Source organism: Carassius carassius, chromosome 4, assembly GCF_963082965.1.
Source record: "Carassius carassius chromosome 4, fCarCar2.1, whole genome shotgun sequence".
Lineage (NCBI taxonomy): Eukaryota > Metazoa > Chordata > Actinopteri > Cypriniformes > Cyprinidae > Carassius > Carassius carassius.
The window spans coordinates 10,768,481-10,783,067 of NC_081758.1; the positions used below are offsets into that span (position 1 = coordinate 10,768,481).

Below are 14,587 nucleotides of genomic sequence, written 5' to 3' on the forward strand. Positions count from 1 at the left end.
TTCTGCTATTTGCCAACTTGGCATTAAATCGTTTAAAGTACTTGTAAAAAAATATATATTATCTTCTAATTATTATACATGATCGTTATCTTTTTACAACTTCAAATTTCATGCAGATTTTGATTTACATTTTTTTAGATGTTCCATCTGAAAATATACATATACATCAAGAATTCATATATATATATATATATATATATATATATATATATATATATATATATATATATATATATATATAATTATTATTATTTTTTTTATCAAAAACTTACTTATTTCCACCACAACCAGCAATTTTGCCCCTGGAAACAAAAAAAGTTTTTAAAAGTATGTAGTGTAAGACCATCCAGCTCAAATACAGGACATAACAGGGGAGACAGAAATGTTGGTTCGCATCTGCATTTTAATGGGACAAAGCAAGAACACGTAATAATAGGATGAATATTATTTTAAAAATCCCTCAAAACCCAAGGTCTCAATGTATTTGTAGGCACTGCCTATGTTTCATTAACATCAGTTTGTTCAAATGAAATCAACTCAAATAAGGCAACATAATTGGTCTTGTATATTAAAACTCCATTGGGCAACAGTGCAAAATTCTGATCCATTCAGGTTTCTTGTCTTGCTACCAAATACTTCATTTAAAAAAAATGTTTTTTTAAAAGTTAACATTTCGATTTTATACACAGAATTATCGCAATTCTAACAAAATGTTCATTGCAGTGCAAGGCAGCAAATTCTTCTCCACGAGCTCTCTGGAAGAATCCTTACAACCGCATGGATAAGCTTTAACAGAGTCACTAATGCTGAAGGATATTTGCGATGAAGCCCAAAACCCCTTCCCACCCACTGTCCCTCACACCTACCTACAAAAAAAAAAAAACAAGCAAGCAAGCATTCATGATCAACATCTGAATTATCTTTATATAGCGACCCAACAGTTGTTTGGTTATTTATATACAGATTAGTATACTGTACTTATAAGCCCTCAAAAAAAGTGGAATGCAAAACAATTTAAAATATCTAAAATTTGCGTAACATCAAATCTTGTGAAAACGTATTAATATTGTGCAATATTCACCTGCCTTTAAGGAAAAAAATGTGGCAGTCATCCCTGCAATTGGTTCAGTTTGAGAAATTGAATGTCTAATTAAAAAAATACAACAACTGACATCCATTTTATTAATTTTATAAACACAAAAAAAGTTGACATTTCACACGATTCATTGGTGTCATCACTCCTCTCAACAAAATTTTGCTTTTAAAATGGCAGTCCAAAAAGAAAAAAGAAAAAGGCAAAGCTTCATATATTACAAAATCAGCAGCTGAAAACGCTCTAAACAAACCAAAAAAAGCAAAAATGGAAAGGTTGCAGTTATTGTTGATTTTATTGATTTATAGTACTTTGACTTAAAAATGGCATAGTCCTCTCGGAATAAGTCGGTCGGACACCAGGCCGAAGACTCTTGGATTTATGAGTGTTAACGTGTCTGAATACGTTTGTGTTTCTGGGTGTGTCGTTTAATCCCAGTGTAGGGCAACTCGAGACCCCGCGATGACGAGCAAGATCTGCCTTAAAGTCTTAAACTCAAGGAAAATAACACGTGTAGGGTGGGGAGGGTCAGGGAAAAAAAATGGCACACGCCCTCCCCAGGCCAGGCATCTTGATGGGTGTTTGAGAATGGGGAGGGGGTGGTGTGTAGATCCCTGCTGCGGCCGCAGTGGAGTGCTAGAGTTGTCCGTCGCTCCATCAGTGTGTGTGGTATCCTGCAGTGCCCATGCTGGACTGGTTGGCCAGCACGGTCCCGTTGACTCCCTGCGCAGGCTCCACCACGCCTCCGTTACTCACGGCACTCACACCGGGCCACCCAGCACCAGCCTGTATGTGACTACAAGACAAAGTAACTGTTAGCTGGTGGAAGAGAAGATGTTTAAGGAGATAAACAGCTAGTGTTTTTATTTCATCATAAACACTGACAGCAATCTCACAAGTTTCCCAATTTAACAAACTGTACGAGTGGAAATGTTGACTACAGAGTCGACACGCATTCTCCACTAACTTGTATAGTGGCGTCTAATAAACCCCTAATTTGAACCATTTACCACTGCTTTGCACATTCAATGTCTATTTATGTCACAGATAGTACCAGTTGCGCTGGTTAGACCCTGCTCCGGAGTAAGAGCTAATTTGGTTCTCAACTAAAATCTCACCCAGTTCCGGCGGAGCGAAAAACGCCAAAAAGTGGGTATTCCACAATTAGTTCTGGTACTATGAAAAGGTTCCCTCGGTGCGGAAGGCCCTAATGATTATTGTGTGGGACACTTATCGGTTAATACTTTAGCTCTGTGATACTACATAATAAATGATGATTAAAATACACATTCTGTGTGGTCAAACGAAAAGGTTCCCACGATTTTGGACAATTATTTTTAATAAGTAGTTTTGTGTTTGAAAGATTTGTATCTTTTGTTTTTATACTACAAACATGAACCATTTTTGGTCAAATAAGTACCTGAGCTGAGCACAACTACGGGAAATATTTTCAGTGGCTGTCAAATGTTCAACTTTCTTTTTTCTTTTATTTATAGGCAGTTTTATTTAAATTACTGACTGACAAGTGTCAGAAGTGGGACTTTTATATTTACAATGTTAGGACTATTGTCTTGAAAACCCTGAAATAATTACATTTAAATTCATGTTATGTTTTTAGCAATTTCTCTTTATTTGTGAAAATTACTACATCAGAACAAGCAAGAACACAAAAATATAGCTGCAAGCAGCGAAGACGAACCCAAGCCACCAGTGCCAGGAATCAGGAAAACGGTGCACAGTGGACACATGCATTTACAGAAACCCTCTGGCAGTCTGCTTTTAAGGGTTACAGCAATGAAAGTGTTCCGCTATAACTTCAAGTGTAAAGCAGACACAGAGAGAGATACATAAAACTTCAGTTACACTTTACAATAAGGTTTCAGTTGTTAACATGAACACAAATTAAAATTTTAAGTTTTATCAGTTGACACTAAATGTACTGTGAAATAATATAAAAATGTTTTTTGTTAGTTCATACATTAATGTTACAAAAAAGTTTTTAAGGACTTATTGTAAAGTGTTAATCAGTAATATGAACAATAGAACAATATATTTTTACAGCATTTATTAATCTTTGTTAATGTTATTTAATAAAAATGTTAGTGTTCATGTTAGTTCTCAGTATAGTAAGTAATGTTAACAGATTAACTTTACATTATAATATATATATATGTTTTAGTATTTTTGATAATTAATATCACTTATTAATATTAATCGTAATAAAAAAAGAAATGTTTTTGTACTTTTTAATATATTTTTTAATGTAATAATTTCACAGTATATTTTAAATACTTGTTTAAATGGCATCTTTTTATGAATGAAGGCCAGTATAACTGATATTAATACAGCTACTGATTTTTTTTTATTTTTTTACATTTATTATTAGGCTTCAAAAATATAACAGTTTTTAATTTAAGTAAACTTAAAACAATGCTAACATAAACCCATAATAAATGTCATGTTTACTCCTGCCCTTCCTGTCTTAACAGTTAGGAAATATACAGAAATTTAATAAAGTTATCAAAGTTATATGCAGTCTGCACTGCATAAACTATAAATGAAATAGTTAATCCTTATTAAAGCTACAAAAGTTATTTAGTCAAGAGCAGCGAGTCATTTTCTCTGTTCCCTTTGTTCTTTAACTTTACTGACAGGAAGCTTTATTGGCTGCTGTCCCTTTAAGAGTAGACAGACACGCGGATCTCACCGTTTATATACTGTCTATGGATCTCGCCTTGTCTATGGATTCTCTCACAACTCTTTTTGTTCATTTTAGACTTTATATAAATCATTTAAGATTGCTCTTATGAGGATAATCGACAAAACTGGCACTTTGGGATTTTTATTGTTAGTTCAAGCGCTTAAGAGAACTGGATTCTGGCGCCCTGTCTATGCATTGTGTGTGTGTGTGTACGTGTGTATGTGTCACATAAGGGCATTCACAGACAGCGCATTCTCTTTTGTCTTGCCACGCTTGAAATGTTTAAAAGCATTTAAATGAATAAGAGCGTGATCATATAATGTAAAGCTAGCCAACGGATGGCAGAAAATACGGATCCTGCGTTAATTGCGTTAAATATTTTGACACATTAAACCAAACAAAAATTAATCGCATGCGTTAACGTTGACAGCACTAATATATATATATATATATATATATATATATATATATATATATATAGTTAATGTTAACTAATATAGTTCATTAAGATAAAAAAAAAAGAGAGCTTATTGTAAAGTGTTACCAGTTACTGCATTTTTACCAAATGAGACCTTACTGTGAAGAGTTACCAAAACTTTTAATCTATAAACATTTTTTTTTAATGATTTTAATGCTCCATAAGCACAGATAAAATGTATACCATATAAGCAGGGTATGGCAATGTCTACGGAAACATTAAACTGTAACAGGAATGATTTACAGTTCAGATACGGAGTTTCACAAAAACAAAGTTTAATAAAATTATAAATTTCACTTTTCCGCCTTTAAACCATTTTTAAAAAAATGAATGCAAGCCAAAAGTATCAATTAATATACAAATACATTACTACATTACATAAGGTCTAAATAGATCTTAATTGTTTAGATTTTTTTAATGAATAATCCACTAGTTCACATTTAAAATCTTGTGTGTTTGCAGCATAAAAACATGGGTTTATTTTCATATTGGTCTGAACGAAAATAGCGGACAGGCTTCTTGAAAAAGCCAATTCATCCTCTGCCAGCAGGAGGCGCTTTCGGAACTGCAGACTATAGCGTTTCTACAGTAACTGCAGTAAACAAAGCAGTTCAGCACTCACATTCAGCCTTATCGCAATTCTTGTATTTCAGTCCTCAAATTTAAGACTTTCTTGTCCCATTTAAGACTTCTTAAATTTGATAAAACTATATGTAAGACTTTTTAAGGACCTGCGGAAACCCTGTTATAAACCCAATGAATCAGACGCCAAGAAAGTAGCCTTTTGAAATTCAGCAAAACAGAGGCCAAGTTGATCTGTAGACTTACTTGAAGCCCTGCTGGTTCCAGGCCTGTCCGTACACGTTGTAAGTGGGTACCTGCCAGCCATTAGGGACATACTGACTAATTTGTTGTGCGTTGCCGTACCACTGTCCCCACTGGCCGTATGGTTGTGCAGCAAAACTAACTTTGTTCTGCTATAAAAATCAGAATATGCCCATGAGTTATCAAAACATTAAAAAAAAAAAAAAAAAAAAAAAAGGTGGAATGAAACATACTACTGCTCACCTGAGGTACCTGCACCTGCTGCATAGGGCTCACCATCTCTGTAGTCTCTTTACCCCAGTAACATTTCACCATGTGACCTTCTACGGACATGCCATTAACAGACACTATCGCATGAGCTGCACTTTCATGAGAGTTGAACCTGCAGAGATGAAGAGTGTTACACCAGTCTCCACCATTAGGACCTGTAACCATCACATTTCCCTCGAATGACATTAACATACCTCACAAACGAGTAGCCTTTGTCTGGGAAAACTCGGACTTCCATTATTTGGCCAAAAGGGGAAAAGGTCTGTCTCATGAGTTGTTCTACAGCAGAATGACAGGAGCACATTGCAAAAGTGAATGAACTGAATTCAAAAGGGTTACACAGACAGTACAAGAAAAAAAAGTCCAGGTTCAGCTTCTCAAAAGCATAAACAAATCAAAGGTGTGATGTTTTAGCCTGCAGCAAACATGAACCTGTAAGGCCAGTAGTGACTCCGCCACAATAAACCGTGCAGTTGCTGGGGCTGGACTGGTTCACTACCTCATCAAACGACAAGTGCTTGGTGTTCGCTGTGAAATTGATTCATGAAATGCTGATTAGTCTGGGTTCATTTTAAAGTTCATACACAATTTAAACGTTGTTATCACTGATTGACTTTCCAAAATTTTTTCTGTAGGTATTGGCTGTCACTTGTATCAAGACAAACATGTTCTTGCAAGTCCTATCATTAACGTTAAACCTGTGTGACAAGTCTTGATGTGCCAGATTTATAAAACAAAAAAGACAGCTAGAAGCTAGAAGGAAAACAATCCTTTGCTTATTCATGGAACTCAACAGTCTGAGTAACTATTATCAAAAATAGATTTTCTGCAAAACTTGCACAAAAATACATTGTGTGATTAAACTACAAAGTTCATAAAGGTTTGGAATAAAGGTCAGAGTAAATGACAGTTCTTTTCTTTTGACAGAATCAACACTTTTAACACAGAGTAGACTGCAGTTTCATCTTCACTGTGAGGTTTGCACTTGATTTAAAAAATAACAATAAAAAAATATATTTAAAAAAAAAAGTGGAGAACTCTTTAAAAGCATATGGATGCTCACTTTCATAGGTGACTTTAGGTGCTGGGGGTTTTCTTGTAGCCCAGTTAGTCCTAATCTGCCTGCCTCCCAACCACTGACCTCCCATTTGCTGAATGGCATTCTCTGCATCCTGCCAACAAGAACATCAGCACAACAAGTACATCAGCACAACAAGAACATCAGCACAACAAGTACATCAGCACATGGCCACAACAGAAGCTTCTGCCATTTGCATTAACCCTTATTTTAAAAAAAACCCTGCATTTCCTGATGTTGGATCATGACTCACCCATTTGTTGAAGAAAGAAACAAAACCATAGCCTTTAGACTTCCCCGTCGCCATGTCTTTGACCACACGTGCATCTCTGAGAAAGAGAGAAAAAGTTGGGCAGGTCGACAACAGACTGCTTGAACTGCAATGTGCTATTTTGACTGAGAAAAATTATACTAGAACTCTTTGAGACTTTTAAACATCACTGAGAATGAAGTCAACAAATCTGTTGGTGTAAAAAAATAAAATAATAAAAACGCTACCCACTGAAAAACAGCTCATTATAAAAATCCTTTTTACATTTTATTCAAATGAACATAATCTGGACATTGCCAGAAAACAGTTAACATGAGATTTTAAATAACCCTACACAAATACTCAGTCATGGTCATATTTAATAAAAATGACAATTCAGCTATACATGCAAACTGAAAGTGAGGCAGAAGCATATGTGTGCTGATGTGTTTCTGCATTATTCATGACCTCTCCTTGATAAAAAGGTGACAAGCGTTTTACGTGACCTTACACGTTACTGGGGTTTAAACAGACTGAGTGACTCAAAGTAGTAGTTGAATGCAACTCACTGGAAGAAAAAGGTTTTCTTTACTCTAAATTCATCATGTCATTTCACTTACGATATCCTTCCAAAGGGTGCGAAGGCAGCTCTGACGTCATCAGTGGTGATTTCTGGGCTGAGGTCTCCAACAAAGACATGGAAGTGATCTAAAGCCCACCGAACAAGAGTTACTTGGATTCAGAATCACCTTTATTGAAGATGAAGATATATTAAGATGGAACTCACTGCTTGTGTCTTTTTTCTGGCTGCTTGGTGATGTAGCCCAGTTGACCTTTACCTCCTGGGAGAGAGAGGGATATAGGAAGAAAAAGATTGAGGGAAATATTAGAAATGATACAGACATGGACAAGTTGCTGCTCTCTATTTATCTATTAATAAACCACTCTCCTGAACACAATGGAGGTCTGAATGTACAGAAAAGAAGAGGGAGACTTGATACTAAATTCACACTCCACTGTCCAAATGAAAACTTATATGAGTTACTACAGACATGAACAAGTTAAATTTAAGACCTTTTTAATACCACCTTATATGAAATTTAAGATCTAAACCTGTAGTGGAAATGCACATTACATAAGTAATATTTAATGCGTTTAACATAAAAAAAAAAACAATATATCCTCGCAGTAATAAATTACATTTATTACTAAGACACACAGTTAACTTTTTTTTACATCAGCAGACAATATTCCATGCAAAATCTCTCCACAAAAGCATTGCATTACTGAGATTTTTAGTGGCGTAAGCAATTTATTCTGAAGCAATATTTTCAGTGTTATATCAGCTTTTACATTCTTAAATCTGCTGATTTTTATTTACCTTTATAAAAAGACCTATTTTTACAAATGCACAATGTTTTGATATATTAAATATAAAACGTTGAATACTGATATTGGAAATTTAAATAATAAAAAGGCACTTTAAATGTCAAATTAAAACCACCAGTAGGTGGCAGCGAGTCACTGTCAATAAGAGAGTAATTGCAATTGAACCAAATCATTGAAATGATTGATTCATTCAGGAACGAAACACCGTCATGTTGCTCAGTGACAAAAAACAGTGCTGTGGCTGTTTGGGATTACTTTTATTGTGGAAATAGTACAAAAACAGGCTAAAACATAAGTCTCTTAAATAACTTCTAGTTTATTGAACTGAAGTGTTAGCTTTAGCTGTTAACTTTTTCGAATAATGATTGCAGGCTTACCTTATAGTGGCTTTAGCGCAGGTGCACTAGTCTTCACGTAATGCATGCATGCATCATGTAGGGTTTTTTTTAATGCTTTTTTGAGTCGTCAGAATATTCAGCAAAATGGCTCGCTTGTCATGGTATTTTTCTTAACTATATTATGTTATGAATAAACTAAACATTTTGAATTTTGACCTCAGTGTGTTTCTTCATGTGTGCTGTTACGCTCATTTGTTCTGAAGTCTCTCACAAAGAGACAAACAGAGTCTTGCTTGCGGAGATGAATCATGTGCCACGTTCACCAATCATAATTGTATTCTTTTGATTAAACGATGAATGTTGCACGGCCAGAACATGAAAAAAGTCAAAACCTCCCTCTCAGTTCAAACTGCACATCCAGTATACAGGCAAATGTTGACCTCTGACTCAAGCGGGTCAAATTTATGTCGCAACAAGTTTGCAGAACATCGGACCTAGCCCGCCCTCCCGTCCCAGCCCAACTCACCCTGTAGATACGATAGCTTACCTTACCCATTATTTTACGCCCATTCATGGCTGCAAGTGAGGCCGCTGCGTGCCTATGCTCGAAGAACTCCACAAAGCAGTATGGATCGTTACCTGCCGTCTGAAGGCAAATGAGTCGATCAGACAAAAGCAACATGTATCGTGAACGCTCCATAATTTTTATTGCAAATTGAGTTTTAAAGGCAAAGCATCTTCATGGGAGAGAACACACTTCAGGAGAGAAAAAAAATCTAGCTAAAAATGTATAGAAATATAAATTAAAAAGCTGAAAGAGGGCACTAGCGTGCAATTTTCTGCATTGGCAAATTATATACTCACATCCAAAATCATTTTACAGCTCTTGCAGGGGCCAATCTGACCAAAGAGCTGCACTATAAGGGCCTCTGTCACGTCCCGGGACAGGTTTCCTACATACCTGGAGCAAAAAATAATAGTAAACAAATGACAATGAGTGACATGCTGAATAAAAGAAACATTTATTTGAATGTATGATATGATACACTAATTATAGTGGTCCTTGCAAGCGCAATCTGTGCCAAATTCACCGGAGTTACAATGATCTAACTCATTTACATTACAATGGAATTAGGTGGGCATGAGGAGCTACTGGCCGTTACTTGACCTTAAAAAACCTCATTAGTCATTCGGCACTGAGCAGCTTATTATCGTGCATACAGGTCCGAAACAAAGGGATGACAAAACAGTGCACGCGAGAGTGCGCAGGCACGTGAGCGACAAACAACAAAATAATTCACCGTTTATAACGTTACAAACATGGCTGGACCATGGCTGCGTGTCAGTTGCATAAGCGTATTGTATATACAGACGTAAAGCGTTATAACACTTAAGTGTACACACTACACAGGCTCTTTGTCTAGCAATGCTGTAATGACAATGAGCTCTCGGTAAGTACGTTACAAGGCAACTTCACACACTCAAACGCACACACAGCGGAGTGAAGTGTCCCTGCTGTGGCCTCGACGGGCCTGCTGCAATCATCGAAATCAACTCAATAACTAGCACAAGGGGGTAATGCGAAATGCTTGGAGACCGCACGACTGTCCCGTGTCTAACTCAACGGTCTCGGGCGCCAGATATAGGGTAAATCTTTTATTCCAGCAGTCAGAGCTTTTGTTCGAGGCACAAAATGAACACGTCTGTTTCTGTGGTTGTGGTTCTCTTAGCCTCACGATCTCAAGAATGTTATCAACTATGAGGGCTTCAGCGAAATGAAAACCGGAAAGTGTTTTTAAACAGAACGGCTTCACATGAGGTGAAGGTGCCTGTTAATTCCGATATACGTACAGGGTCTTGGGCTGCTCGTCGTCCATCATATTCTTCCGATCGAATAAGACACCGATCCCTGAGAGAAAACAGTCTTCTGGTGTAGATTTTGAGATGTTCTCGAGTAACGCCGGTGCCTCAATCTTTCCAGTGTTGTTACCCTCTATGTTCTCCGCCAAGCCTGTTATAATGAGAGTAAATGTGAAATGCCGCCTCGGCTGACTCCAGTTATGAACAATGGAAAGGCGACATAAGATGGCGGAGGAACCGGACCGGAAATGCAAGCGCGCATGCGCATGAGAACTACAAAGCGCGCAGGAAGCAAGCTTTGAAAACGCGCCTGAGCGCTGTACAGTACAATAAACAGAGATGTATGCGTACTGTTCTTAGTGTTGAGAAGAGAATAACGGTCATACAGTTAAAGAAATGCAATGAAATGTTTCACCGACAAAATCATGTGCGCCGCCCGGGAATCGAACCCGGGTCGCAAGAATGGGAATCTTGCATGATACCACTACACCAGCGGCGCTCTGTGCATGGCTCTGCGCACGCGGGTTATCACCTCCCTTTGTGATCAACAATTAAAAAATTCCGTGCTGCTTGGAAACATTCTAATATATCTAAACACTGAGCCGACAGTGACGTGACATTCAGCCAAGTATGGTGACCCATACTCAGAATTTGTGCTCTGCATTTAACCCATCCGAAATGCACACACACACAGAGCAGTGAACACACACACACACACTGTGAGCACACACCCGGAGCAGTGGGCAGCCATTTATGCTGCGGCGCCCGGGAGCAGTTGGGGGTTCAATGCCTTGCTCAAGGGCACCTAAGTCGTGGTATTGAAGGTGGAGGGAGAACTGTACATGCACTCCCCCCACCCACAATTCCTGCCGGCCCGGGACTCGAACTCACAACCTTCCGATTGGGAGTCCGACTCTCTAACCATTAGGCCACGACTTCCCCTTAAAATAAATAAGTAGTAAATAAAATAAAAAAATAAAATAAAAAGTCTAAATTATGAGATAAAAAGTCATTTTGTTGTCATTTCGAAACAGTGATATATCCATCCATTAAATATGTGTATATAATTTTTTTTTTATTATTGAACTGACACTGAATATGACAGTAGTCGTATTTTACAGTAACCATTTTGAAACAAAAGAAGGCTTCATTGAAAAATACAATCAAGCACAAGACTGCAAAGAGCTGGAAGAGTATGATCTTGAAAGGCAATTTCTTAGTCGATGCAAGGTATTAAACATGCTTTCTTCATTGTTCATCCGGTTTGAATTGTCTTAGAAATAAGGCTTCGTTAAATATATGTGTTAAAAACCGCATGACGAGTTGTGATGAGTTTATTACTCTCTCCAGCCACAAGGTGGAGACACACCTCCATTGATGAAAACGCTCGCCTGAAGCGCACTGATTCTCTTTTCTTGTCCTCAGCGTCTGGAGGTGAAGGCAAACATGTTGATCTCCCCGGGGCCAGAACACAGCTTCTCCTGCTGAGCTTGAGCAGTGGAAAAGTTAGACATTGTGTGGCCTTGCAGCGACTGATAGTTTCTGCTTTTACAAATGAATCATCTGTTACATTTGGTTACAGAATTCATATTGAGAGTCACAGAGTGAGCCGTGTTTAGATTTCAGTTATCAGAAGAACGTATTAGATGTTAATGCTGTGGTACCTTTATATAGACCATAAGAGTGAATAATTACAGCATTCACATACCATGGGTACACTGCAAAGTACTTTTGGGGATATTATGGTACATACATTTGCAAAAACATATTACCATGGTACTTTTTGTTTCATTTTGTTAATGGAAAAGTGACAGATGATGTCCAAGCTTTTTGTACTCAGTGTAATTGCAGATTTACCCATATATCAGTCCTTGTTTCACCTATATGTTTTCTTTCATATATAGATCTGCTCGAGAGGTCTGAAACAGTCTTAGGTCAAACATTATTGCAAAACAATCAAATATCTATATTTATCACTGGCTTTATATTTACCAGTACAAAGATGTTTTAGTATATACAATACTACAAAATAAGAGTTTATGTACGAAGAATTAATTTTAGAATATTCTCTTAAAATGTTCAAATAAATTAGAATATTAGGTTCAATGTAGATGTTAACAGATATTATTACATAATATGTATGGGAGCCCATTTTCACCACATAAGAAGAAAAATCATGCTATAGTAAATCATGATTATGCATAAAAGTCATTTGTAACCAGAAATTATATTAAAAAAATAATAATACTTATTATATACTACTATCATAATTATAAAAAATAGTTGAAATTATTACACACTAAATCTCTTTAATTATAGGAAATAAATTAGGAAATTAACCAGATTTGAAATTATGACATAAAAAGTCATAATTATGACATAAAAGTTGATTTTATGAGATACTAAGTCATAATTATGAGATAACAACCCTACAAAAAGTTATATATATATATATATATATATATATATATATACAATAAATGTATTTATATATACAACCCGAATTCCGAAAAAAGTTGGGACGTTTTTTAAATTTTAATAAAATGAAAACTAAAAGACTTTCAAATCACATGAGCCAATATTTTATTCACAATAGAACATAGATAACATAGCAAATGTTTAAACTGAGAAAGTTTACAATTTTATGCACAAAATGAGCTCATTTCAATTTTGATTTCTGCTACAGGTCTCAAAATAGTTGGGACGGGGCATGTTTACCATGGTGTAGCATCTCCTTTTCTTTTCAAAACAGTTTGAAGACGTCTGGGCATTGAGGCTATGAGTTGCTGGAGTTTTGCTGTTGGAATTTGGTCCCATTCTTGCCTTATATAGATTTCCAGCTGGTGAAGAGTTCGTGGTCGTCTTTGACGTATTTTTCGTTTAATGATGCGCCAAATGTTCTCTATAGGTGAAAGATCTGGACTGCAGGCAGGCCAGGTTAGCACCCGGACTCTTCTACGACGAAGCCATGCTGTTGTTATAGCTGCAGTATGTGGTTTTGCATTGTCCTGCTGAAATAAACAAGGCCTTCCCTGAAATAGACGTTGTTTGGAGGGAAGCATATGTTGCTCTAAAACCTTTATATACCTTTCAGCATTCACAGAGCCTTCCAAAACATGCAAGCTGCCCATACCGTATGCACTTATGCACCCCCATACCATCAGAGATGCTGGCTTTTGAACTGAACGCTGATAACATGCTGGAAGGTCTCCCTCCTCTTTAGCCCGGAGGACACGGCGTCCGTGATTTCCAACAAGAATGTCAAATTTGGACTCGTCTGACCATAAAACACTATTCCACTTTGAAATAGTCCATTTTAAATGAGCCTTGGCCCACAGGACACGACGGCGCTTCTGGACCATGTTCACATATGGCTTCCTTTTTGCATGATAGAGCTTTAGTTGGCATCTGCTGATGGCATGGCGGATTGTTTTTACCGACAGTGGTTTCTGAAAGTATTCCTGGGCCCATTTAGTAATGTCATTGACACAATCATGCCGATGAGTGATGCAGTGTCGTCTGAGAGCCCGAAGACCACGGGCATCCAATAAAGGTCTCCGGCCTTGTCCCTTACGCACAGAGATTTCTCCAGTTTCTCTGAATCTTTTGATGATGTTATGCACTGTAGATGATGAGATTTGCAAAGCCTTTGCAATTTGACGTTGAGGAACATTGTTTTTAAAGTTTTCCACAATTTTTTTACGCAGTCTTTCACAGATTGGAGAGCCTCTGCCCATCTTTACTTCTGAGAGACTCTGCTTCTCTAAGACAAAGCTTTTATAGCTAATCATGTTACAGACCTGATATCAATTAACTTAATTAATCACTAGATGTTCTCCCAGCTGAATCTTTTCAAAACTGCTTGCTTTTTTAGCCATTTGTTGCCCCCGTGCCAACTTTTTTGATACCTGTAGCAGGCATTAAATTTTAAATGAGCTAATTAAGTGGATAAAAGTGTAAAATTTCTCAGTTTAAACATTTGCTATGTTATCTATGTTCTATTGTGAATAAAATATTGGCTCATGTGATTTGAAATTCCTTTAGTTTTCATTTTATTAAAATTTAAAAAACGTCCCAACTTTTCCGGAATTCGGGTTGTATATATATATATATATATATATATATATATATATATATATATATAAATAATGTCAAAAGTTGTAATTATGAAATAAAGTCAAAACTAATGACATAAAATGTCAATTATGACATTAAAAATGGACTATTCATGTAATAATGATTAAATATTATAAATCTCTTTCTCTTTTATAATAATGGCTTTTTGTTGATAATTATAATTTATCA

The 14,587-nt window shown here is 36.6% G+C and overlaps 1 protein-coding gene and 1 non-coding gene across 3 annotated transcripts; both read right to left on the reverse strand.

The window, feature by feature from the left end:
• Positions 1 to 1,159: 1,159 nt before the first annotated feature.
• Positions 1,160 to 10,512, reverse strand: tia1 (TIA1 cytotoxic granule-associated RNA binding protein). Of its 2 annotated transcripts, none has more exons than XM_059546715.1 (12): positions 10,274 to 10,512; positions 9,287 to 9,383; positions 8,970 to 9,068; positions 7,483 to 7,537; positions 7,316 to 7,403; positions 6,699 to 6,774; positions 6,431 to 6,539; positions 5,800 to 5,895; positions 5,562 to 5,646; positions 5,341 to 5,479; positions 5,101 to 5,246; positions 1,160 to 1,889 (listed from the first exon to the last, which is right to left on the reverse strand). In XM_059546715.1, exons 1-12 carry the CDS (start codon positions 10,300 to 10,302, stop codon positions 1,751 to 1,753), a joined length of 1,158 nt encoding a protein of 385 aa, XP_059402698.1. In that variant the 5' UTR covers positions 10,303 to 10,512; the 3' UTR covers positions 1,160 to 1,750. The 2 variants fall into 2 exon arrangements, with proteins under 2 accessions (XP_059402698.1, XP_059402689.1); XM_059546706.1 differs by having other exon boundaries at positions 5,101 to 5,249; positions 10,274 to 10,510.
• A 198-nt stretch (positions 10,513 to 10,710) lies between these two features.
• On the reverse strand, positions 10,711 to 10,781 carry trnag-ccc (transfer RNA glycine (anticodon CCC)). Its single transcript has one exon. It is a non-coding gene; the product is annotated as a tRNA-Gly (tRNA).
• Positions 10,782 to 14,587: the final 3,806 nt, after the last annotated feature.

Bases quoted from the DNA above. Each gene is read 5' to 3' on its own strand.
- tia1 (XM_059546706.1), bottom strand. From the start codon at position 10,302: ATGATGGACGACGAGCAGCCCAAGACCCT. The intron at 9,384-10,273 runs GTACGTATATCG...TTTTTGCTCCAG, and splicing joins GACGAGCAGCCCAAGACCCT to GTATGTAGGAAACCTGTCCC. The intron at 7,404-7,482 runs GTGAGTTCCATC...GGTGGGCTTTAG, and splicing joins CCAGAAAAAAGACACAAGCA to ATCACTTCCATGTCTTTGTT.